The 27013-nt window shown below is 39.8% G+C and overlaps 1 protein-coding gene across 1 annotated transcript in view; it reads left to right on the top strand.

The window, feature by feature from the left end:
• The first annotated feature begins 1227 nt into the window (after nucleotides 1-1227).
• The window catches only part of LOC128854986 (lachesin), a 249911-nt gene continuing 224125 nt past the window's right edge, over nucleotides 1228-27013 (top strand). Inside the window, exons 1-2 of the mRNA XM_054089525.1 lie at nucleotides 1228-1279; nucleotides 1659-1775. Coding sequence (XP_053945500.1) covers nucleotides 1228-1279; nucleotides 1659-1775 — 169 coding nt within the window. The remainder of the gene's footprint in view (nucleotides 1280-1658; nucleotides 1776-27013) is intronic.

The raw sequence follows: 27013 nt of genomic DNA, 5'->3' as shown, positions 1-27013 counted from the left end.
CGATAAATCGATATTTTGGAGATATTCAACTCCGATTCCATAAATTTCAAAGATGTTTTCGGTTAATTTTTGATACATTTAAGAAGAATTTCGATGGGGTTTTGGGTGAATACTGATTTTGGGCGGCTCGTATGTTCATTGTCATTTACCATCTCTGTCCTCACAACCATATCTGAAACGTGTAAACCACTCATGAACTGTAGCACGAGATAGACATCCATCGCCATGAACTTTTTTCATCAATTCAAAAGTTTCGGTAAATGTTTTACCGATTTAAAAAAATTGTTATTAGCTCTTTGTTCGCACTCATTTTTGTACCGATGACACAAACATACTAACACTTTAGATGCAAAGTAACTTCGTTTCCACTGAACCGAATGTCACCAAGCTTTCACTGGAAAGCAACTAGTAACTTCCAACGCACTAACTCACTTAAAAGATGGCGCCATCAAAAACATTTTTATGACGCCGGTCTTGCTTATTTTTGGACTTATTTATTTTTTATAATATATTAACTACAACCTCGAAACTTTAATTTGCTCGAGATATCTCTTGTTATGTTCATCATACCGGCAGACTAAAGACGCCAAAGGCAAAGCATCTACAAATTTTACAAAATTCCAACAGAATTCATAGATTAAGGGCGGCGATTCTGATCGATTCGCAAATATTTATATCGGGTGATTTTTTGTTATGATCCAAATATCGTCGATGTTTAGCTGATTAATTCTTGAAAACAAAACTACAGTCAGCATAGACCGATTGCGCTTGTCATTCACTGTAGAGGCAGCATCCTCCTTATTGCGGAAGACAAAATGAGGCCCGATGATGCCTCCAATGCGCTATGAAATTCGCGAACTGATTGATTTTTTCAAATTTTCCTACAATTTGGTAGTGTTGGTGTAGCCTTAAACTATTCACGATGACTTACCAAACCTTATCAAACAGATGTGCAAACACAGTTTGCCATTCTCAGCTTGAAAACCATCGTAATCAATATCGATAGTTCTCATGCAGCTAAAAAAATAACATACCTGAGCTCATAAAACTGACCACTCGAGAATTTTTGGCGAACTAATTCGCGTCCAACGTAATAGAGTAGCAGCCCTAGGGCCAAAGCGTATTGTATTCTAAGTATTAACAGTAAGCGCTAAAATAAATTGCTCAGGTTGAAAACAAAAACTCCCAACTGACGTTGACAACTGAAAGCGAAGCATTGTGGCAAAAATGAGGCGTAAAAGACCCTTTACAATTTGCATGTCTATTGCAGCTGTACGAAGTAAACCTCAAAGTAACCATACAAAATGAAGAGCCAAAACAAATAACAAGAACAAAGCGAAATGAAAACTTAATCTAATGATTATGGCTTCTGGGCTTTACTTGCGACACGGATGTGGTAGTATGTAAACACAATTTCAATGCAAATAGAAAGTGTTTTTGCTGGTTAATTTACGGTTGAAATTAGCAAGCGCTTGAAAGACTTTGCCATCAAACGAGTTAGCGTTTTGCATAAGGCATTAAAATTTATTGTAGCGTTTTTAGAATTGATGGCATTTCTGTACTCTATTGCACTACAACTCAATTTGCATACATGGCCATGTTATTCACTTTTGCATTATTAACTAATTTGTTGCATTCTCTTTGCTTTCCATTTGCAGTGTTGGCGTCAACCAATCTAATGAGCAAACATGAGCCAATGTTTATTTCACGTTCGGAGACTTTCAAATTCGTTGCCGGTGATACAATAAGATTGCCGTGTGAAGTTGCCAATACAGGTAAGTGCAATTAAGAAGCCTCAATTAAGAAGCTATAAAGTTTCCTGCATCTTCTTATGATAACAAAATTAAGGTAAATAATAAATAAATCTCGAAAAGGAAATGTATTCAAATTGTTGTTAAAGTGTATGTGGAATGCAAGCGTGAAATTGAGGGTTGAGGTGGAGAAATAATTGAATTATTAATTTGTTTTGCTTATCTAGTCTATGAAACAATAATTTATTACAGACTATTTAACAACTATTCATAAATTATATATATATGTTTAAGTTTCAAGGGTCGGTGTTGGTTTCGAATAAAGTACAAGTCTTTATTGTGATAAAACAGGTATGGTTCAATTACGTATGGAACAAAATATCTTCCAAATGGCTGCCGCGGCCTGGGCGGCACACCTCCATCCGATGGTCCAAATTTTTGATGACGCAGAGACATAATTGAGGTTCTATGCCGTTAATGTGCCAAATTATCTCATCCTCTAGCTTTTCAATTGCTGCTGCATTATCAACGTATACCTTTTCTTTCAAATAACCCCAAAGAAAGAAGTCCAACGGTGTCAAATCACATGATCTTGGCGGCCAATTGACATCGCCGCGATGTGAGATTATTCGGTCATCACATATCGTCCACATGCATATCTTCCAATTCGGGCCATAAAAAAATCGTTATCATCTCACGATAGCGAACACTATTCACAGGAACTGCCTGGCCGGCCTCATTTTGGAAAAAATACGGCCCAATGATGCCGCCGGCACATAAACCGCACCAAACAGTCACTCTTTATGGGTGCATTGGTTTTTCGGCAATCACTATTGGATTGTCATTCGCCCAAATATGGCAATTCGGCTTATTGATGAGGTGAAAATGTGCCTCATCACTGAAGATGATTTTCTTCGAAAATTGGTCATTCACTGTTGCCATTTCCTGCCAGCATTCTGACCATTGACGACGCTTGAAATGGTCAAGAGGCTTTAGTTCTTGAGTCAATTGCACCTTGTAAGCGAGTAAATGCAAGTTTTTATGCATAATGTTCATCAACGATGAGTGCGAGAGGTGCAATTGTGGGCACGACGACGAGTTGAGGTGGACGGCTCTTCAACCACACTATCGCGAACAGGGTTATTTTTTCTTTTATGATTTCTTCAATGCATATTCTTTTAGATGCGTATCTCGGGCGGGAGAAGAAGACATGTTCCACGTTCTCACTACCTTTGCCGCAGAACGAGCAGTCAGCTGCGTCCTCGTGGCCGAGTCTTTGGAGATACTCTCTATAGCATCCATGCCCCGTCAGGAACTGTGTGAGGTAGTAATCTGTATCACCATGTCCTCTCTCAACGCGAGCCTGTACGCTTCTGATAAGTTTAGGCGTCCATCTCCCTTTTGTCGCTGGGTCCCAACGATTTTGCCACTCAATTATGCTCCCCCGTCTTTCTTCTTTACGCTCTTCCGCCGTTAATCGCCTGTTTAGGCTTTTGCCTTTGTCGTACACTCTACCCAGTTCAGAGTCCATTATATCTGGTGGCATCATACCCGATATGACACATACTGCTTCAAACGACACTGTGCTGAAAGCATAGGCAACTCTAAGGAAAATAAGTCTGGAAACTATTTCCACCTTCTTCGCGTACGTTTTCTGTATCAGGGCTTTACCCGATATGGGTGCTGCATACATGAGTGCAGACTGGGTAACTTTAGCCAGGAGCGCCCGTTACTGCATATCTCTTAGGACCTTCATCTGTATTGTACAGAAGTACTCTTTCCGACAAATAACTGTTTATAACCCGTACTAAGTATGCTGGCTTTTTTTTTCTCTTCAAAAGCCTTTATAATAGGGGGCCAGTATGCCGAGTTGAAGGCGTTCTTGACACCCAGAGTGACAACTGCACAGTATTCTTTATCACCATGCATCCACCTGTCACCCTCAATAGCCTTGCTTGCAATGTTGGTCACCCTCATGATGGCGTCGATGGTTGAACGACCTTTTCGGAAACCAAATTGATGTTCGGATAGTTCAGTCGGCACTTTCTCCAAGTGCTGTTCCAGGCGTGTGCAGATTAGTTTATCCAAGACTTTACCCATAGTATCTATCATGCGGAGTGGCCGATAAGAACTTGGGTCACCCGCTGGCTTATTTGGTTTCTGAAGTAGGACTAGTTGTGTGTGTGTGCGTGTGTATGGTGGTCCGAATGTACATTGTTTCCCTCTCCTATGCTACCCTGATGCGTCTTTGTTGGTGTCCCCTAAATAATCTCTTAGTTAATATGCTACGAGAGACCATTACAAGCCATGCAACTTTATTCCCATCTCTTTTCAGAGAAACTAGAATTGTTGAGGAATGCACTTGTATGATATTTCCCAACGCTTCAACGATTGGCTGTGTCTGTGATGTTTGAACTTCAAAATCACTGCTCAAGGCTGTGGAGCAAATAATAGGGAATAAAGTAAATGAGATAGCTAAGAACGATAAGATGACGAGGAGATGAGATGACGAGGAGATGAGATGATGAGGAGATGAGAAGATGAGATTCGGTCAATTGCTCACAGAGCGGCGCTGGTTAACTGTGAATATGAACATCATTAGCATATGCAAAGTGCTTCAAGGCAACACAAAGCTACATGCTAGCATGCACAATGAAGGTGCATATGTGTGTGTGTGCCTGCGCTTGCATGGTAAGTAGTAAAGGACGTGATTGATGTGAGAGTAAAGAAAATGAGCGCATCAAAAGCTTTTCAGTTATTTATTTGCTGTACGAGTGCGAGCACATGCATATGACAGTTTGTGTGTGTGTATGTGTGTGTACATGCATGCGTAAAGACGGCAGCCAGCTCATATGTATGTATGTATGTATGTGAATACTTACGTTTTCTTCTTGCTTTTCGGCTTTTGTAGTAAATTTGCCTGTTAAAAGATAATATTCATTTCCACTTTATATTAACATTGTGGCGATAAGCTATTTTTTTCAACTACGCGCCCCAGCGTGAAGGGGAAAAAGTAATTTGGCTTATTTAACGCCTTTCAATATGAGAGTAAATAGCTTTTTAGGTTAAGGCGATATTCTTTTCTTTTTTTGTACTTATTTTCCATACCTTTTTGGCTTTGATGTTTCACGCAGATACGTATTGCGTTTCGGCTGTGCAACTTGATTATCCTGCTCAGCTTTTTATATTCCCATACTTACTTTCGCATTACATGAATAACGTGCCATAGGTGAATTATAAATACGCTCTTGACTACTTGAAAGCCTACATACATTAAATCATTCACAGTGAAGCTTATGCGCCACAAAGTCTGCACGCTTCAACACTTCAGTTCACTCGAGGCATCGACACTTCAATACTTCAAGCTCTGGCGTTGGCTACACTGTTTATGGTTGTAATAAAATATAAAATAATTGATAGAGTTTTTTAAGGCCCACTTTGAATACCGCATTGGAGTCATAGTACATATCGTTTATCGCGCTTAACGCTTATGCACTCAAACTGAGTTATCAGCTGAGCTAACAACAACAACAACAACAACAACAACAGCAAAAGGTTGCATATCCGTTATTGGAACATAAAAAATGAGCAGAAAGCTTGCATCGCGATGACAGATACTTGACAGCAGACAGCAGATGATAATGTTTGGTGGTGTTTATATAAATGTATGTGTGTGTGTGTGTTTTGGGCGGATAATAATTTGCTAGGTTGTGTGGGTGTGCGATATTTATGGTACTTGACTCAGGTTAACAATTGGTAGTTGGAATGACGGATTGGCGGAAATAACCTTTTTCAATTTATGCGCAGCCCTATTTTATTACTTCGGCCATAAAATGTAAACTCTCTCATAAAATATTAACTATCTCTTGAAGTTTTTTAAGAGCTTGAGAACTTAAAATGATAAAACAAAGCAGAAATATTGTTGGAATGAGTTTTTCTTTTATTTTAATCTGGTAGATACTTCATTATTTGTGAATGTGATATCCCGCCGTGGCTACAAGTTGGATGGTCCATTCGATCAGTTCAATTTAAGCCACATGAGTATTGGAATAAATTAGTTGTTAAGAGTGCTATATGGCAAATTGAACTGCCATGTAGGAGCCAATTTTTTTTTTTTTTTTAATTTCATTAACGTACCTTATCTCAGAATAAATGTGTAAAACTCAAAACCGACGATGAGTACTTTGCTGGAGCAAGACCTATGCTTCAGTGTGGCATGTCCACTTAAACATTGTCTGTGAGCCAGGGCACACTTCTTCGCCACGTCAGTCTGCGGTTACAGCGGCGCAAACCATTGACTGTGGCGCGTGCTGGCTCCTGGTGGCCTATCGATGACTCAAGTTCTAGTATGAACGGTCGGTCAAATAAACCCTATCGTTTTGGGTGTCTACGAATTGCTCAATTTGAAAAGTTTTCTCGCCAGAAAACACAATGTTCCGAAATTGACCGCTTTTGGCCAAGCGAAGCAACTCCGTCGCTCTCTCAAGTCTGGCTTGTTGCTGCTCTGGTGTGAGATCATGCGCCTTTTGTATCTTGTAAGGCTTGACTTTGAGATCATTTTTCAGTATGCGGCGGATAGGTTGGTATGGTTGCCCAGGGAAAGAGCACACTTGGGCGAAGAAGGATTCGTCCTTTGTGATACCATTGTGAAGGAAGTGAGGTGAAGGGAAGGACCGATGAGGCGCGGGGAGAGGGCGGGGAGAGGTTATGATGGAATGGTTAGGAGCGTGCGGATTATGCGGCGGATGCTACGGTCAGATATTTTCAGTTTTTTCGCAATTTAATTGGCACTTAGTCGGGGCTTTCGCTCAAGTCGCTTCTTCACTTTTTGAACCATTGCACGTGACGTTACAGTCTTTTCATGGCAACCCCCAATTACACTATTACGTGCGAAATCCATTACTGGTTTTCTTTTTTCACGTTTTCTCTCGGCAAAATGCTTCCGCGCGCTTGTAAACAGTACTCTGGACTGTCATTTAGCCAACTAACAGACAGCTGATGCCCGTGTATCAGCTGCGCGACTGGTCTGCATTTTTTCACATTTCGAGTGCCGGACCCTGTCCTCAGCTATCTTGAAACCGAAATGGGGTGCTGCATCTACGATAGAGGTGGAGTAAATACCGCTGGGCTCCGCTCTATGGTTCCACCAACCCTGCGAATTTGGTCGATTGTTAAGTAATTTTTGCGAAAGCCTAGTTGATGCGTTGGAATAACACTCTTTTTCTACAAGGTAATAAAATTAGAGGTATCGAATTTCAAATTGAAATAAAACAACAAAAATTCAAATTGATTACCACTGCTTATAATTTTTGTATACAATGATTTTTGATATTTATTTTTTAAAGATAATCCCTTTGAATTATGGCCGCAACTGCACCGAAGTTCGGCCAGCCGCACACACCAATTTTCAATGACTAGCTGGATGACTTCGACGCTAGCTTCTGAATAATTTTAGTAATGTTGCCTTGCAATGCCTCAATCGAAGCTGGTTTATCCAAGCAGCATTTAGACTCTGCATACCCCAACAAATAAAAGTCCAAAGGTGTGGTATTACACGATCTTTTTGGCCAATCCACTGGTATGAGACGAGTGATATATTGCTCACCGAAACGGCAACGCAATGCATTGCCTCAAGTAGCGCCGCTTTGTTGGAACCAAATGTTGTGAAGATCACGGCATGCAATTTCCGGCATTAAAAATTCGTTTACCATCGTCGCGATAGCGTTCGCCATTTACTGTTGCATTGCCGTCAGCCTCGTCTTTGAAGAAATATGGGCCGGTGATTCCTCCAGCCCATAAGTCGTACCAAGTTGTCGTACCTTGTCGTACCAAGGTTGTTTTCAATGGAAAATGACAGTTCTTGAGTGACTTCGGTTTGCTCTTCAACGCAAATATAGCAATTTTCCCATTGACATAGCTATTAAGCGAAAAAGGGACATGAGCTGACATGAGCGCGCGATGGACACTTTTCACAGATCGTCGATTTTCGTAAAACAATTATACGATTTGCAGGCGTTGCTGAGGCCTAAGTAACTCTTTCCATGACGAAATGTCAATGGATACTTACTTACTTTAATTTGCTTTACTTGATTCAAAATTAGCGGTATAGTTTCTGTAAACAAACTTGTTTCAGCAGTTGAATTTCTTTATTTAGTGCTGACATTTACCATAGGACGACTGGCTGTTGGTCTGAACAAATTTTTTATAAAACCTGTTCCGTAAATTCTCTAGCTATTTTGAATGCTTTGTGTAACAAGGCAATTTATTTAGTTGTCTCGCTCGGCCTCATGTTGCCAAACCCGTTAAAACCTACCTGGAAACACTGAAATGGGAAATCCTACCCCACCCGCCATATTCTCCAGATCTCCAGATATTGCGCCGTCCGATTATCACCTGCTCCGATCGGTGACACATGGTCTAGCTGACCAGCAGTTCCATTCATATTAAGACATCAAAAAAGGGCTTGATCCGTGGATAGCCTCAAAGGATGAACAGTTTTACCGCGACGGTATACGAGATCTACCAGAATGATGAGAAAAAGTAGCAGCCAGCGATGGGCTATACTTTCAATGGTTCACTTGTAATCATTTTTTCAGAATAAAGTTGTATTTGCATCAAAAAAAAAGAACGAGCTGCTGGCTCATTCACCTGTAGAACCTTCGGTCAGAGCTCAATAGGAAAGCCTGGCCATAGAACTTTTCACATTTATACAGACGGCTCGAAAACTTCAGATGGAGTGGGAGCGGGTATTTACTGCTCAGAACTAGGGATAAGGCAGCGTATCAAGATGCCAGACCACAGCAGTATTTTCCAAGCGGAAGTTTTTGCTGTGGGGAAAGCCGCAGAGTTAGCCTACACTAGAACAAGAAAGAACTCAACAATTAATATATACGTGGATAGTCAAGCAGCAATAAAAGCAATAAGCTCATATTGTATTAAGTCCAAAAATGTTCGACGGAGCAGGGAGGCCATAGAAAGGCTAGCCGCAAACAGTTGGCTGCATATCTATGTGGTGCCTGGTCACAAAGGCGTCATAGTAGATGAGATAGCAAAAAGTGCTGTTAGACTACCTTTTGAACAAGAGAACGACATACCAAAACCGATAAACACAATATACAATGAATTTGACAACTACATGAAAAGGCGAGTGGAAGCTAGGTGGACTAATCTAACCACACGCAAAACAGCAAAATTCATGTGTAGAACTAACGACAAAAAACTGACTCAATTCGTACTTACGCTATCGCGAAAGGACTGCTGAACTATCATAGGTATGCTAACTGGTCATAATCTATTAGCTGCACATGCGTGCAAGATAGGCATTGCACGGACAAATGCAGCAAATGCAGAGCGGATGTTGAGGAAACTTTAGAACACCTTCTGTTTGTCCGCATTATTAAAAACGCGTTTAAAATGTCTGGGAGCCCCATTGTTTGTAGGGGCTGGAGGACGTCTCAAAAGCTGATCTTCCAGCTCTGCTTAGGTTCGCCAAAAGCGCTGACAACCTACATGATGTCTACTTTCGGTATTCATAGAGGTCGGTCTCCTTCTGGTATCGCTAGGGACCAAAAGGTCTATGCGTGGCTTGTTGCTAACCAGGCTAACCTAACCTAACCTGCATGGAATATCGTTATATTAAAGCTAAAATCATTCAAAAATATTTAACAGTGCTTTCCAAGATATTTGTAAAAAAAAACTAGCCATAAATGTTTTTAGCTGGGGGAAAAACTAAAGCAATTTCGTTAGGACTTTTTTATATGAAGATTTTACAAGACGTTTAATGTCCAAAACACTCTTGCACTTTTTACTTACAACGCATTGTTCCCTTATTTAATAACGGTATTTTTTTTGCCTTACTTAAACTATTACTTTGGCTTTCTCCCACACTCGCATGTAAACACATAAACCGCCCGCCTTATGAGTGTGCGATTCTTAAAACTTTATACCAGGTTAACCACACAGTGCAAATCCATTAGGGCCAATGTCCGCCTACCACTTCCCATTCTTCGTGTCCACTCTGGTAAATCATTTAGCCGCAAGTCATATATCTTTCGTAGAATTTGCTGCAATATTGGCCTTCTAAAAAAGTAATAAATTCTCGCACTCAGACAAATAGCATGTCCATTGCGTCCTTGCCCACACACACACACACAAATCAACATGCAAATAAATTTATATAAGCACATAACTACGTACAAATGTACGTAGCGCTGTGTATATTTGCACGAATGAGTAGGGGCAGAGATGTGAGAAAATGCATAAAGTGGAAGCATTAAAGTTGACTTTTGCAGCTACTGGGCATTACATTGGGCAAAGAAAACAATAAAAAACAGGATAGTTGCAAACAAAAATCTTACGGGTCAGTTAAGAACTTGAAAGGAAACCGCAACATTGCTAAGAACTCGCTCTGCAAACCCAAAACCCGTATGCAGTGTCCAGTGTTCCAGAAAAACTAAACTCATTTCAGTTGACTGCTCCGGCATTGCTGTAACTCCTTACATACTTTGCCTTTGTTGTTGGTTTTCGTGCTTGTGTGTAACGAATGTGTGTGTGCACGTAAAGGACAACCAAAGGCCATTACAGCCACTGTGATCACTGATAGCGGTGCCACTTTACTCAGCTCGCCAGCAATCCACCTACTTAGACCGACAAGTGTTCGCCTACCACTTCACTTACAAAAACAATCTTAACGCTAGCGAGGCATTAAGTGAGCGGCATTGTGAAGGGGGTGGCTGTTACAGAGATGCATAGGCAAGCACGCCTGTATGTATGTAAGTATGTACGTACGTATGTATGTATGTATGTATTTATGTATGTGTGTATGCATGCATGTATGCTTGTGTGTATGTATGTATGTATGTATGTAGATGACGGTTGGTCAGTCAGTCTGTCGGAGCGCAAAATGCTTTTACTCCGCTTCCTTTTGTCAAATAGGCATATACATGCGTGCATTCATGCATATGTATGTGTGTGTGCATTCGTGAGTATGGGTATGTCGTGTGCTCAGTTTTTGACTGCAACGGCTTAGCTTTAAGTACACAAGGACTTATTTACGTATTGTTTCGTAGGTAGGCACTAAGAGGGCCAATATTAGCGGAGATTTCGGGAGATTTCCGGCATAGTCTCGAAGTTTTGGTATTAATTTCGGCATATTTTCGGCGTATCGCCAGAATTTCGTGCCTCAATTCGGTATATTTTCGTTGCAATCACGAAATTTCGCAACTCATTTCGAGATATTTTCGGTGTAATCCCGAAATTTCGGTTCTCATTGAGGGATGTTTTTGGCCTAGTCCCGGGATTTCGGGATTAATTTCGGGATATAACTTTCTTAAGTTCAGGAACACATTAATAAGCCCGTTAATGTTTGCTAAAAAAATATGGTATTTGATTAAAAAATATTTCCTGAAAAATTAGTTAGTTAAATACTCAACAAAAGCTTGAATCCAAGAAAAAATATTTTACAGCTGTTGTTGTATGCATGCAAATATTTTGTAGAGAAAATATGAACTTCACTGGTTTTTCTAAACTATTTTTGATTCAGTAAGACAGAAAAGTTTGCTTCACAGGGCCAATGAAATACCTAAAGTCAATTGATGTTTGGAAATATCAAACAAACAATGTCCTAAACGGTCCCATAAGCAATGTTCAAGTCCTCTGCTAGCTCTCTGATGGTTAGTTTGCGCTTACTGATCAACTTTTGTTCCATTTTATTGATATTTTCATCAGTTCTCGGTGTTGACGGCCTGCAACTAGGTTCGTCATCTTGGATGGGCTCACGATTTTTCTGAAGCGCCCGTGCCACTCGTTAACGGTTGTTTTCGTTGGAGTATCATTAAGGAAACAGTTTCCTAACATTTCTTAGGTTTTTGCACCATTGAACCCATTTTTAACACAAAATTTAATACAAACTCTGTGTTGCTAGTTCAAACCCATTTTTAAAACTGTAAAAAATCGAGAATACGCGCAGAGGTAGATTAACTCAAAATGGCGTAACTTTTACAAATGTCAAGCAATGCGATACAATTTTTGTAGAAAAATTACATGCAGATATGTTAACCTATTAAAAAATTAGAACGCAAATCAATAGACTTAAAGCGTCACCTGGCTGCTGTTGTGGCAACTTTTCGATCAGGTTGGCACATGAAACTCGTACCACCTATTGGTGGGGAGTCAGGTCATTGTAGTGGGTCGATTGAAATATTAAGTATGAAGAAAAACTCGTTGACTACGGCTGTGCCATAATTCGAAATATGGTAGGTAGATAGGTAGGTAGGGTGGCAAGAGTACCCCAGGTACACTTCAAGTAGCACCTACGTACCATAATGTGGACCACTACCTGTGAAAAGATTTAGTGAAGAGAAAACCGCCTACAGCCATCCAGTGTTGTTAATGTAGTAGAGGAGAGTAAAAGGATCTAGGCTGGAGAATTTCTTCAAGTCATCCCCAAAGGGCACGCTAAGGAATCTCAAGCGCCTAGCCGCCAGAGCCGGACATTTGCAGAGAAAATGTTCAACAGTCTCTTTCTCAGCAAGATCTCCACAGCTTCCGCAATAGGGGTTGTGCGGAATTCCAAGCTCTTCCGCATGCGTACCGATCACCCTGTGACCACTGAACAACGCAATGAGTTTGGAAATTGAATGGCGAGGGATTTCCAACACCTTAAGCGTTCTGTTTCTATCGTATTGGGGGCATAGTGTTTTCGAAATAGCACACGATGAGACAGACCTCCATCTGTCTTGCACTTTTTTAAGAAAACAATTGTGTAGTTTCCCTTTAACAACGGTCAAGGGGACACCGATGTCTGGACAAGGGACAGCTGAAATCGGTTCTGTCGACCCTTTCCTGGCAAGTTCGTCGGCAATTTCATTTCTCTCTATATTCCTGTGCCCAGGAACCCAGATAAGGGAAATGTTGCACGTTCGAGACATTTGAATTCCTCCTTACAGGAGTTCACCAGAAGAGAGCTGCAATACGGCGACGACAGGGCCTTGATCGCAGCTTGACTATCGGAAAAAATATTAATGTCTCCCTCCCAACAGCGATCCCGAAGCATTTTGCATGCTTGCAGGACCGCGAAGACCTCTGCTTGAAAAACGCTGCTTGTTTCCGGCAGTTTAAAGGTGCCCGAAATGCTGGCTGATTTGGAGTAAGCCCGCGCTCCCACTCCAGACTCCATCTTGGATCCGTCAGTGAAAACGGCGGTATCTATATCCGAGCCGACTCTCCCCTCCTTCCAATCTTGTCTGCTTGGAAAGATAGCCATAGCACTACCCTCAAAACGCAGTTTGCGGATGGAGAAATCAATGCGAAGAACAGTGAAAGAAGGGCAGATTCCCTTCAAGATGCTACTATGTCCTACAGGAAATTGTCTCCAGAGGCCAAGCTCCTTCAACCTGATAGTGCTCTGAGCAGCAACGGATTTAACAATGAGTATTTGAACGGTGTTGTAGAGCTCGAAAATTTAGGGTATTTTGAGAATTTTTTTTTTTTTAGAATAAAAAAATAAAAACGATATTTAAATTTTTAATGGTTTTTATTTAAATTCTTTTACATACAAAAATGAAAAATAAACAAATTTTTTTAAATTTTAGTAATTTAAAAAATGGCGCTGAAGTTGACCTAATCCGAGAGAGAAATTGGATCTGGACGGCGTTGTCTATTTTGGCTATTCTGTTTAACTTAAACACAAAAACCAATAAAATTATAAAGCAATATAACTGCAGCTATGTCCCGTACTAAAATAAAAATAAAAAAATTGACAAAATTGCGTGGTTTTGAATTTGACACTCTAAAAGTCGGGTTTTTTTCAGTTTTTTAATCAAAATAATTGGAATAATAATACGGTTCTAGTACGGGCGATAGGCAATGATGTTGTGAACCCCACGTTAAAGTTCAATTCAATTCGGTTGAATAGTTTTTTTTTTTTTTGTTTTGACAACACCAGGCCGAAAAAAGTCGTTTTGAGATAATTGAAAGCGACCGCGTGACGAATCTGACTCTACCTGCTAAAACGGCTGTAGAAGTTATAATATTGGGAATATCTTTCCAAAAATCTTACAGTATATTCCTAAAAGCCTATATTTTCGAAACATCGAAACAACAAAAAATCGATGTTTTGAAAATTCTAGACCACCGGGACCCCTCAATCACTTCAGTAGGTAATTTCTTAAGGTATGAAGGCATCCTTCATGCAAAAAAATCATGTTTGGAAAGTCTACAGTGGCTTCACTACTTGTACGTGCGGTTTTGATATTAGATGCTGGTTGCTTCTTAGATAGTCCAGTAGCCAACGGCTAGTATAGAAATTCCAGCGAATTACGCTCCTTATCTCAAAATTTTTAATGATAAAAAGCGAGTGGCCAGGAACTCTTATTAACCAATTCTTTTTTCTAAATTTCTTGCGGCTGAAGTAAAAAGTTCATCTCTATTTTATTGTAAAAATTTGAATGTATGGGTGAGTTAATTTAAATACACACAAATTCGTCTCTCTCCAGCAGCAGAAATGGTTTTGTTTGCTTTGTTGCACTTTACTTAGCACGAACTATTTTTGTGAGTACTTATGTAGACAAGTATGCTCGCATATGTATGTGTTTAGCTTCCATAGTAGGTGTTTCATGCTTGTGTTCGTGGATGTGTGTGTGTCTATGCCCTGCGAACGAGTTTATATTAAAACAGCTAATCCGGAAATTGAGGCGTTTTGCCTTTCATGTATGTATTAGTATCGTTTTCAGTTACTTTTGCTAGACCAATTTCGAAATTATTTCACTTTTATCTACTGTTTTAGTTGTCTTGCGTTACTACTACGGTCGCTCTTGTTTCATTACAATTTGTTGCAACATCGATTTATGTGTGCTTTGTTGAGCAACATGCGAGTGCATATATATTACGTGTGCTAAACAGCTTCCGGTTACAAGCACAAACAACAACAATAAAAGCACTAGCAATTGTGATAGAGCCAGCCACAGCAATAACAACACTATAGTGCCGGAAAATTTGTTCATGCAATATAAATAAATAACGAAAATACCCACACGCATTTAAAGTACGTCCGACTCCGACTTGTATTTCACAGACAATATTTAAATGTCGAAAACAGTTTTCGTAAACTTCCATTTGCCACCATTGATGCCCACAACAACAACAATAACGACAGCAAAAGGCATTAACTGCTCATAGGAATTTCAGTCTGTAGACACCTATGAAGGATACCTAGAGGGACCTAGAGGGATTAAGCAGCCAACCTTGTGGGCGATCGATTCCAATTTCTCGTAAATTGAGCAGATAACAACAACTAGCGAGTCACATAGCAGCATATTTATGTATTCGAAACGGGACAAGAAATAGGTGATATGCGGTAAACTAAGACGTTTTAGGCGCAATCCTTTATTCTACCTCATCACCTTCCAGGCACATATGACGTCAAAGTGGGAAAGTTTGCCAGCGTCAACTTACAATTTACATCTACTGTTGCCTGTAATTACTTGTTATGATAAGCTTCCATTCCGGACCAACAGAACGGCGCCGTTGCCTAACTACAGGGTCTTTCAAATACGCATTTGGTTTTTAGCAGGACAGCTGTCAGGTCAAAGTCGCGTTTGTTGGCTACTTTTAAAATAAATATTTGATTTAATTTCATTTATTATTTTTTGCAGATTTGCATAAAATTCAGTTCGTTTTTCTCTAGGTTTTGTTATATCTGGTGCATTCACGCTATTTAGGTTGATATCGTTTGGTGCATTTTTAAGTTTAACGTGCAGAAAATGTTCATTTATGTATTCTATTCCTTTTATACTGGGTTTAAAACTTTTGTATAGCAGCAGTCCTACTCCCGCTTTTGCTCTAACTTCCTTACTTACTCCAGACTATATCAAGATATAGTCGTCAATCACAATGTTACCTTTGCCTCTTTTCTTAGTTTCTGAGAGCGCACAAATATTTATTTTTATCTTTAGTTATCCATCTGGAAATGCGTTTGCGATATTTGAGATATGCTATGGCTGATGGTAACGATGTTGTTGCTACGTAGTTTCAATAAGACGAAGCTTTTCGATTTCCCGATATTCTTCAGCAATTTGCCCGTTTGGCCGCCAAATTCACCTAACTTATAGTCTTTTGACTCAAAAATAAAGTTTATATGAATAGAACGGAAGTTGTGAAAAATAAAATTCGCCTCGAAGTTAACGACAAAAAGTCCCTATTATGATTAAATGACATCGAAAATTTCGCAAACAATGATCGACAGCTGTAAACGTGCACTCAGGTGGTATTTGAGTGGCTCAGTGCCATCCTTGCCTAACCCTCGAAATTTCATATTTGGAGTTATTATGCGACACTACTTAGAAATACTCCAAACTATCCGTGCTAAAGTTGCATATCTCTAATTTTTGAACGAAACAATTCTGACATCTATGGGCAGTTTTGGCAATCTCAATATGTCAAAAGTTATTTGGGCCATTTCTGCCTAGCCATCAAAACATGGCGGCCGCGAGCGATGTTTGTTTTCGTTATCCGACTTTTCAGGTGACGATAGTGATAAAGACAAAGACTACTTACCTTCAGATGAGGTCTCAGGTATTATAGTTTCATTTATTTTTAACCAAGTTCATGGCTTACAAAATATTGTATGTGTTTAAGTTAGGTTATGTTCCATGGGAGAGAATGACGAGCAGCTCGTGGAGAATAATAAAGGGCGAAAGAGAGTCAGGCAGCCTCACAAACATGAACAATATATTAGAAAACTAAAGCGTGCACGTGGTGAAGAATATCTATCTACAAAAGGACGACTCATTCCACAAAAACGGTGTGACTTATCAGAATGTGGATGTGTACTTCACTGTTCTCAACAGATTTCTGAAGACAGAAGAAGAGATATTTTTAAGGGATTTTACACTATGGATGGGCCCATGAAACACTCTTTCCTTTCAGGTCAAATTGAGGCTACAGATATTAAAAGAAAATATACCAAAAATGAAAACAGCGGTAGGGTTAAAACAAGAATCTACAGGCTTCGAGATGAACAAGGGGAAGACAAAATTGTTTGCAAAAAATTCTTTAAAGGGACACTGGCTGTATGCGACGGAACCATTACAAATGCATTAAAGAGAAAGCAGCAATCTGGTACGCCGAGAGGTGACTTAAGAGGAAAACATACTCCACATAATAAAACTAGCTTGGTAGGTGAACAAAGGGTTTGCGATTTTATACAACAATTTCCATCGTACGATAGTCATTATTGCAGGCGAGATAGTAACAGAAAATATTTAAATCCAGACCTAAACATGAAAATGATGTATGATATGTATAAAAATTGGTCCATTGACAATAAGCACCATACAGTTTCCTTATTTATTTTCCGACACATTTTTAATACAAAATTTAACCTGCATTTTCACCGAATTCAAGCTTCAGTTTTTCAACATGCGACCAAGATTTTGGAACAATAGAAAGGGAGAAAAAGCACCATCCACATATTTTCCATCCCGATGATTGGTTAAATGTAATTAATTCCGCTAAGAAAAAAAGTCCTAAATTCAATGTTCATCAGATGACGAAAGATTTGTTTTTTAGTACAAAAACTTTGGAAGAATCTATTACACATAGGAAGGTTTCAACTAAAAAAGGGAAGGTTGAATGGCTTAAAATTAAATGGATTCAGTTGCGAAAAGGAGAGCCAAAGAAAATGTTTTTTAAGTACAATTATGTTGAAAATGATCTACTTTTCAGTACATTAGACCTGACAAAAAGATCTGGTGGGAGTCGCCCTTCGCTTTATTTTCCATCTCAATAACCGGCCCTGTTTCCAAATGGACGCACTAAAGAGAAGAAAAAGGATTTGATACATCTTTGAAATTTGTGCCTCCAGTGCATCACGACTTTTACCAATCACTTAATGTAGGGGTTGTTGAGCAAAATGAAGAATCAGAAATTGAAGAAAATGATGAATAGCAATTTTTCTCATCACTTCAAGGATGCCTAACCATCACGTCCTATTTGCTTAGTAAGCGCCAAAAGTGCGTATACGTTTGTACCAAAGTCATGATGAGACAATGAAATATTTATTTTCTTAAGTTAATTTGTAGTATTTAAGGAATGTATTTTCAGTTTAATTAAATGTTTCAAACCTTCCTAAAAAGGCTGTTTAATTTTTAATTACCTATTAACTTTGTCACTAATTATTAGGAAATGACTAAATTGAGGCTTAGGCAAGGATGGCACTGAGCCACTCATTTTGAAAAACATTAAGAAATTGCGATACACACAAATGAACAGCTATTAATTTCCAATGCACATGTAAATTCAAGCCATTCACCAAAGAAACTGGAACTTGAAAGACCCCATACAAATAATCACTGCTATTATTTAACTTACTTGCATTTGCAAGAGCTATTCAGTTGGCAACAACAAATTCTAATGCTTCTAGTCACCGTACGGCCTGTGGCTGGATAACAACCACACTTCTCATATCTGGGGCAGTGCGTAACTGAATGCCTCAATAAACGATGTGTGATGCATGCGTAGAAGAAAGTAAATGGATATCAAAACCGCACTCCTCCTCACTCACCAGCTGCTGCACTTGCTTTAAAATACCTGAATGTACTGAGCAATTGCTGCACTTTAAGCGAAGAGTAGACTGAGTAATTGATGTCAAAGTGTGTAGTAAATATTTATTATATTTTTCTTTTTTTTTTTAATTTGCATATCTTCTGCTCAATGTGCTAATGTACTTATGAATCTAATACTTTTTTTATCTGATTATTTATGCATGCAGTTATATCTGATTTTGTCCTTATCACCTTTTGCATATTTAATTTCTATCAAACCACGAAAACCACAAATCAAATATAAAATAATTGGATATTTGCATAAGGTAATCTCTTTGATGCGCTATCTGCCTCACAGCCAGACAATTTTCTGCTACGATTACATGCATATAGGTACAGTAGCTGTTCAACGAATTATGAGCGGCAAGCAAATATTTGGGATTTGAAAAATTCGAAAGTAATCAGTTTGCTGCTGAATGAGGAAAAAGTGTCATAACTCTCTCTCCCTCTCTCTCGGCGTGCATCTACGTGATTTCAGTCACTTAACTGAGTAGCTCTAAATATCTATACTACAAGGTGAAGTCCAAAATGAACAAGAATGAGCTAAAACAGAAAAGACGGGAGATTTGTTGTGATACATTAGAGTTTATTTATTCAAAATAGTCCCCCAGATTCTAGCCTCGATACACTGTTTTGCGCGATCTAAAAGCTTTTCGAAAGAGTGTTTCAGGTCATTGACCGGAATGTCCAGCATGATGTCGGTACGAGCCTTTTGGATGGCCTCCATGGACGCCAAACGTTTTCCTTTCATGGCCAAATGCAATTTTCCGAATAGGTTTCGAAGTGACAGGGAGGCAAATACGGTGAGTGATTGATGGTTAAATGCGATTTCTAGTCAAAAAATCAGTCACAAGAGTGGATCGATGAGATGGTGCATTATCATGCAATCAGCACCAGCTTCCTCCTTTGCGGTATTCAGGGCGAATTCGTCGAATGCGATGCAACAAACGCTTCAAAACGCCAAGGTAGAAAATTGCTTTGACGGTTGGGCCCCTTGGTACGAACTGCTTGTGAACACTTCCCTTGGAATCGTAAAAACAAATAAGCATCGACTCGGGTTCTGACTTCTCCAAAGGCGATTTTATGGGTGGTGGCTCGACTGGGGCTTTCCATTCGGCACTTTAACGCTTATTTTCAGGTTCATGTTGGAACCACCACGTTTCATCACCAGTTGCAATGTTGTAAAGGAAGTTCTCGCCTTTTCGCGCCTTTTCGCGCCTCTTTCAAGAGGTCTTTCGAATGTTAAATTCTGAGCAATTTTTGGTCCTCAGTTAACTTGTGCGGAATGAAACATGCGCAGACCTTTCGTAAGATTAAATGATCAGTTAAAATGCGATAAATCGATGTTTTGGAGATATTCAACTCCGATTTCATGAATTTCAACGATGATTTCGGTTAATTTTTCATACATTTACGAACAATTTCGATGGGGTTTTGGGTGCATACTGATGCAGCCCGTATGTTCATTGTCTGAAACGTGTAAACCACTCGTGAACTCTGGCACGAGATAGACAATCATCGCTATAAACTTTTTTCATCCATTCAAGTGTTTCTTTAGAACAAAATTTGATATTAGCTCTTTATTCCAAACTCATTTTTGTACCGCTGATACAAACATACTGACACTTTAGGCGAAATAGCTTCGCTTCCACTGCACCGAATGTCATCGAGCTTCCACTGGAAGTCAGCTAGGGATGTTACCTCCAACGCACTAACTCATTGAAAAGATGGCGTCATCAAAAACATATTTATGACGCCAGTCTTGTTTATATTGGACTTCACCTTGCAGCTTCCCAGACATTCATCTTTAATTGGAGGAAATCTTTCCCACTGCTATGCCAACTATCCATAAAAGAACTGCTCCAAAATGTTCGAATTTTGATTAGTTTTCTCTGAGAAATCGCTTAAGATAAACTCTCCATTATTTCTTAGCTGTAAAAATGTTGAGCCAAAACAATGCAGAGCGCATTTCTTTCTTGTCATATCAAACTGAGCACTGCTAAATTTTCTACTGTCTATAATTGACAATTTTTCTTACTAAACTTACTTTAAAAAATAAACAGATGGTTTTCCTCATTGCTTTTAGTATAAGAATTTATAAAAGTGCTTTCCATCTATCCCAAATTGCTCTACTATTTATTATAATAGGACTATGAATAAGTTCGTGCGGTTTTTTTCGAAATTTGAAACTTTATTGACGTAAAATGGTTACAAATTTAATATTCAAAATATTGTCCATCGCTTACTACTACTTTTTCCCATCTTTCTGGCAATTCACGGATTCCCTTTGTGAAAAATTCGGTCGGTTTTGCCGCAATCCACGAATCGATCCATTTTTTGACTTCATCGTAATTACGGAAGTGCTGGTCAGCCAGGCCATGTTGCATCGATCGGAAGAGATAGTAATCGGATGGCGCAAGGTCTGGACTACACGGCGGGTGGGGTAGGACATCCCATTTGAGCGTTTCTAAGTATGTTTTGACCACTTGTGCAACATGTGGCCGAGCATTGTCATGTTGCAAAATAACTTTGTCGTGTCTATCGGCGTATTGCGGCCGTTTTTCTCGCAGTGCTCGGCTCAAACGCATCAATTGTCGTCGGTAGACATCCCCCGTAATCGTTTCATTCGGTTTCAGTAGCTCATAATACACAACACCCAGCTGGTCCCACCAGATACACAGCATAACCTTCAGGCCATGAATATTCTGCGCCGACGTCGATGTTGAAGCATGGCCAGGGTATCCATACGTTGCCCGACGTTTTGGATTGTCGTAATGGACCCACTTTTCATCGCCAGTCACAATTCGATGCAAAAAACCCTTTCTTTTGTGCCGTTGAAGCAGTTGTTCGCATGCCATAAAACGGCGTTCAACGTCTCTTGGCTTCAATTCATACGGCACCCAATGGCCTACCTTTCGGATCATTCCCATGGCTTCTAAACGTTTGGAAATGGTTGATTGATCAACTCCCAAAGTTTTTGCAACCTCTTCTTGCGTTTGAGCCGGATCTTGATCGAGCAATTCCTCCAATTCGGTATCCATGAACTTTGGCGGCGCACCCTCGCGTTCTTCGTCTTCCAAGCCAAAATCACCACTTTTAAAGCGTGCAAACCACTTCTGGCACGTTCGCTCAGATAGAGCATGCTCACCATAAACTTCCACCAAGATACGATGACTTTCGGCTGCTTTTTTCTTCATATTAAAATAATGAAGAAGAATTCCCCGCAAAAACACATTATTTGGCACGAAATTCGACATTTTCAAGTGTGGTAAAAATATTGTTGTTTACGCTTCAAATAAAAAACTTATACTGACGTTTGTGCCTTACGACAGTAGCTCTCCAATGAATGTTTGGAAATGTGGATCGATGGAATAATAATCAAGTTACGCCATCTGTTGTAAAACCGCACGAACTTATTCATAGTCCTATTATATGAAGGCGGGGTCATAATAAGCGCCTTCGTAGCGTCAAAGGAAAAAGTTCTCCTCATAATAGCAAATTTTTTCGGAAACTTTTAACATTTATATATTTATATGTCAGTGGACAGATACTGTATTTGCACATTCATATATTGTAAGTAGCGATATTGTTTTTCTTTTTTTTTTTTGTTTTGCCTTTGTGAACTGGAAGCAGTCGAAACCTTGCACAGATAGCTTATGTAATGGCAATACATTGACGGAATATTGAATAATTAAGTATTTTTCATACTGATTGCAATGCCAAGTGATGATTATTAAAATTTGCAAATCCACATTTGAATGTATGAATGCACACGCACGTACAGCAGCAACTTCTAAAGAAGCCCAACAAATTATATTTGCTCACCCTCAGTACCTGTGCCTGGATGCAAGTGGGCATGGGAATGTAGGCGCGAAACAGTACTCGTATGGGGAACGTGAGAAGGAGAAAGGAAGCAGCCATCAGAAGGCTGAAAGTGTGATTGGCTCACCCTTCTACGATTTGCGAAGAAAGTGTTTCAACAAGAGGAAACATTTATGTTTTACGTTTGCTTTTGTCAATAAATTATTATTGTGTAACTTATCATAATTATTTATGGTGTTTATGACTAAAAAAAAAATACTCGATTTTTTAAGAATTTTGCAAACAAAGCGTAACGTGTGAAGAAAATGTTTCTGCAGTTGCCTCTTGTCAGTTTTGTAATTTCCTAACTTGAGAAAGCTCCAAGATGCACGCAACAAATAGGAGGAGGAGGAGCTCGGCTAAACAGCTAAAAACGATGTAATCGCCAATTATATAAATGAGTTTGTGGAAAATGAAATCCATTATTTTCTCGATAGATGGCTGTAGTGATAGATATCTACTAAAGTATCGACCAAAAAATTTAAAGTGTTTGCTCATTGTCAAGGTTGCATTTCATACTAAAAAAATTATTTTGAGTTACAAGTGTTGTTAAAGTCGAAGAATGCAGACAACAGCCAATTGTGAATTATGTTATCCCACTACTGTGACAGCTAATTACGGGTAATTTTGGTTTGGTCAACTTCATTCAGCTTTTTTTGTAATTAAAAAAAATCTCGATAATGTCGGAAATATCGATAAAGTAAAAGAAATAATCGAAGTTCATACCAGTCAAGTAGTCATAGCAGCACTTAGGAACTAAAGATCAACCATCAAACAGTTTGAAACCCTTTGCGCAATTCTATGTACAAATAATGGACTAATATTGGGTTGGGGAAAAAGAAATGCCGCATTTGTGATCGAAATTTGACGCTTTATTCAACGTACATAGAATTATCCGATTCAAGTCAAATATGCCCCGTTTTGTTCGCAAACTTGTTGCCACTTAGAAGGCAACTTCATTATCCCCCCTTCATAAAACCCCTCCTCCTTATTTGCAAAAAACTCAGACAACCAGTTTTCGCAAGCCTCTTTTGAGGCCAACTTGGTATCACCAAGGGTGTTTTGCATAGACCGGAAGAGATGATAGTTACTTGGTGCCAGGTCCGGACTATATGGTGGATGCGAAAGGACATCCCATCCGAGCTTCCGTAGCTTCTGGCGGGTCATCAAAGATGTGTGAGCACGAGCGTTGCCCTGGTGGAACACAACACCATTCTTATTGATCAATTCTGGCCGCTTCTGGTCAATCGCCTGCTTCAAACGGTCAAGTTGCTCACAGTAGAGGACCAAATTAATGGTCTGGCGATAGTTGAGCAGCTCATAGTGGATCATTTCTCTCCAATCCCACCAAACACACAGCAAAACTTTCCTGGCCGTCAATCCGGGCTTGGCGATGGTTTGGGCCCGCTCGCCGCTTCTCGACCACGATCTTTTTCGCTTGGCGTTGTCGTACGTGATCCACTTTTCATCGCCTGTCACCATCCGCTTCAAAAATGGGTCAAGTTCGTTCCGTTTTAGCAGAGAATCGGAAGCGTTGATTCGGTCCAAGAGATTTTTTGCGTCAACCCAAGCATCCAGCTTTTTGTGGAATCCAATCTTCTGCAAATGGTTCCAAACGGTTTTGTGGTCTACACCTAGTTCCTGACTAATCGAACGAATGCTTACATGCTGGTCTCTTTGGATAATTTCAACGGTTTTATCAGTCTTTACGACGATTGGCCTACCAGTACGGGGTGCATCGACATCTACTACACCAGAACGAAATCGATCGAACCAACGCTGTGCAGTGCGAATCGTTAAAGTATCAGGCCAATAAACTTCACAAATTTTTGGCGCCGCCTTCGTTGCATTTTTACCTCTAAGGTAGTACAAACGTAAAATATGACGAATTTCTTGCTTGGTGGACTCCATCTTTGACGCACTATAACTTAAGACTGAAGCGTACGATCACAACACTGTCAAAGAGACACTTGTAGTACAAATTGTCGTCTTCAAATCGCCGTTTAGTGTGATCCGATGCGATAAGTACAACGCAAGATATGTTTAAATGTCGCGCTCAATTGACAAAATGCGACATTACTTTTCCCCAACCCAATATATGAAATGGTCATTAGATTTTAAGCTATTGCTTTTCTGGCTTTATTGTCATGAACATTTTTATTTCTGTTGACGAAATTCTTCCATGCTTTCTGTTTTGGAGCCTGGTCAAGAAAAGCAGGAGTTTATAAAAGAGATCTAAAACTGTCCAGAAGAAAACCTTTTGCAACTAAATTAAAAAAAAAATAAATTAAAAGTCTTAGATAATTAAAGATTTAGAAGTAACCATCGTCAAATTTTTTCTGTGTGGTTCTTTTAGTTTGTAACCTCTTTTACATGATCTTAAAAATAAAGGACTTAGATGCATTGTTCCTTGAGAAGGCACATAAAAGTTAATTTTCGCCAAAAGAAATCAATCAGAAAGCAATTTATTAATTTTTCTGTGACTATTTTGAGTGAGAAAATGTATGTGTTTTAATTAAGTGCGTAGTATAAGCAGAAAGATCATATAATGAATTTCATTTAAGAGCTCTTAAGGGAAAAAATAAAAACTGGTTTTGAATAAATTCTAATTCATCTAAGTAAATTTGGCCTCATACTTTCGAGCCATATTCCAGTATTCGCATTCGTTGAAATACTTATATTTTTATTGGAAGCATACTGTCAAACCGGTCTTAGTATTTAGTCTCATTTTAACGTAAAATACATCAGGCGCAGCTTAAGAATCTATTCTCGGCCCCGATCACTGGAATCTGAGCTATGATGAGATGTTGAGCATAGAAAAGCCAGAAGATACATATCTAGTTGGGATACGCGGACGATATAGCGGCGGTCATACCAGCTCGGGACACTAACGACGCTATAAGGAAGCTGAACCAAGTCATGATAAGGACGCAAATATGGCTTGAGGACCACGGCTTGAAACTCGCCAAACATAAAACCGAACTCATCCTTATGACACGAGGTCACATGCCACTCGAGGTCACGTCCTTAACGACCCAAAAAGTAGTAAAATACTTAGGTATTCAACTTGATTGCAGGCTTACTTTCTGGGCCCAGATACGGCATGCGGTTACCACAGCAGCAAAGGTCACAGGTATGCTAAGTAGATTAATGGCAAACATCGGTGGGCCAACACAGAGCAAAAGTAAGCTAATTATCCATTCTCCTCTACGGCAGCGAAGGGAGGGGAATTGTGCTAAACTGCAAAGCCAAGCACAAAGCACTCCAGGCTGTGCAACGAACAGCGGCACTCAGAGTTGCCTCAGCCTACCGCACTGTCTCAGGCGCTGAAATTTTCGTGATCAGAGGGCAGATACCCATCGACCTCATGGTCCGTGAACGAATGGATGCGTGGGACTCCAAGAAGAAAAACGTCATCACTAGCTTCCCAGAATGGAGACGCCAAACCATGCTGCGGTGGCAAAGCCGATGGGTCACTAAACCCAGAGGCAGATGGACGACGAAACTTATTCCACCAATTAGCAGATGGGTCCAAAGGAACTTCGGAGAAATGAACTACTTCTTAACTCAGTTCCTCTCGGCCCACGGATACTTTCGGAGATACCCATACCGCAAGGGCAACGTAACCGATTCCAAGTGCATAGCGCTGAAGCGCTGAGCGATGATGCTGCGCTGAGCGATGATGCTGAACACACGTTTTTTAGTTGTGACAGATGCTCATGGAAAGAAATGCTCTGAGGGAGCAGATTGGCGACATCGCTCCAAGCAACATAATCAGAAAAATGCTCGAACGTGGGGACAGCTGGAACGCGGTAATGAAATACATCGAGAACGTACTACAAATAAAAAGATTAACCTCGACACAGTGCAATAAAGTGAAGCCGCACAGATAAAGACACAAGAAGGCGAGCCTATAGCATTAGAGATGGCTACAAATATAGTGGACCCACTCGTGGGTGAATAGAATTGGTCCTTTAAGAATGCCGTTCTGGGCCCTCCTGAAGTAATATAGAAAGCAGTTCCAGGAAGGGTGTCTCCCCAGAAGGAGAGGAGGGATCGTTTTAGTGGCCACACCACACGACGCAGTAGGCGACGGTCGCTGTAGCTGCGAAGGCATTTTGAACCCTACCTCGCCCTCCAAAAAAAAAAAACGTTAAATACGAGGATTACTTTTTATATATTTTGCAACCAATAATGAAAACATAGTAAAATGATAATGAAAATGCCTTTATTGTTTTTCGAAATATTTTCCTTGGTAGTCAATTTACCTCTGCATTAGCTTGAGTCAAGTTTCAAAGCACTTTTGCCACTTAGATGTGGATACATCCAAAACGAGCTGCTTAAAGACCATAATAGCTTCGTCGGACGCTGAAAAACGTTGACTTCGTATTTTATTTTTGATGCTCGTTAACTAAAAATAAATAATTACGTTCCCTATACTGAGTTCCAAAGTGGATGACTCATTCATTTGTTCTTCTGAGTGCTTAAAATCTTTCTTGTGTGAGTCGATACAGCCCGCATTGACTTGGATGCCCGGAATGATGATTCCTTTTCGGCGGTTGGTAATGCTTAATTTAACCATCAAATGGTTGTCACTCACAAAGCCATATTGCTATTGCTAGTTACTTGTTGGCTGTCCTTTCTTAATTCCTGTCCCACCTGATGGGACATAGGGCCTCTACAAAACTCTTGCAACGGTCACGATGCTTCGCAATGGCTTTGATTTCTTTGAAGGATTTTCTCACAGCCTTAAGTTTTTCTTCCAGAGCTCTCTTCCAAGTGCACCTAGTGCTTCTTTTT

Source organism: Anastrepha ludens, chromosome 2, assembly GCF_028408465.1.
Source record: "Anastrepha ludens isolate Willacy chromosome 2, idAnaLude1.1, whole genome shotgun sequence".
NCBI classification, from domain to species: domain Eukaryota; kingdom Metazoa; phylum Arthropoda; class Insecta; order Diptera; family Tephritidae; genus Anastrepha; species Anastrepha ludens.
The sequence above is the reverse complement of the archived record's forward strand: the minus strand, read 5'-3'. Positions and strand labels throughout refer to the sequence as shown.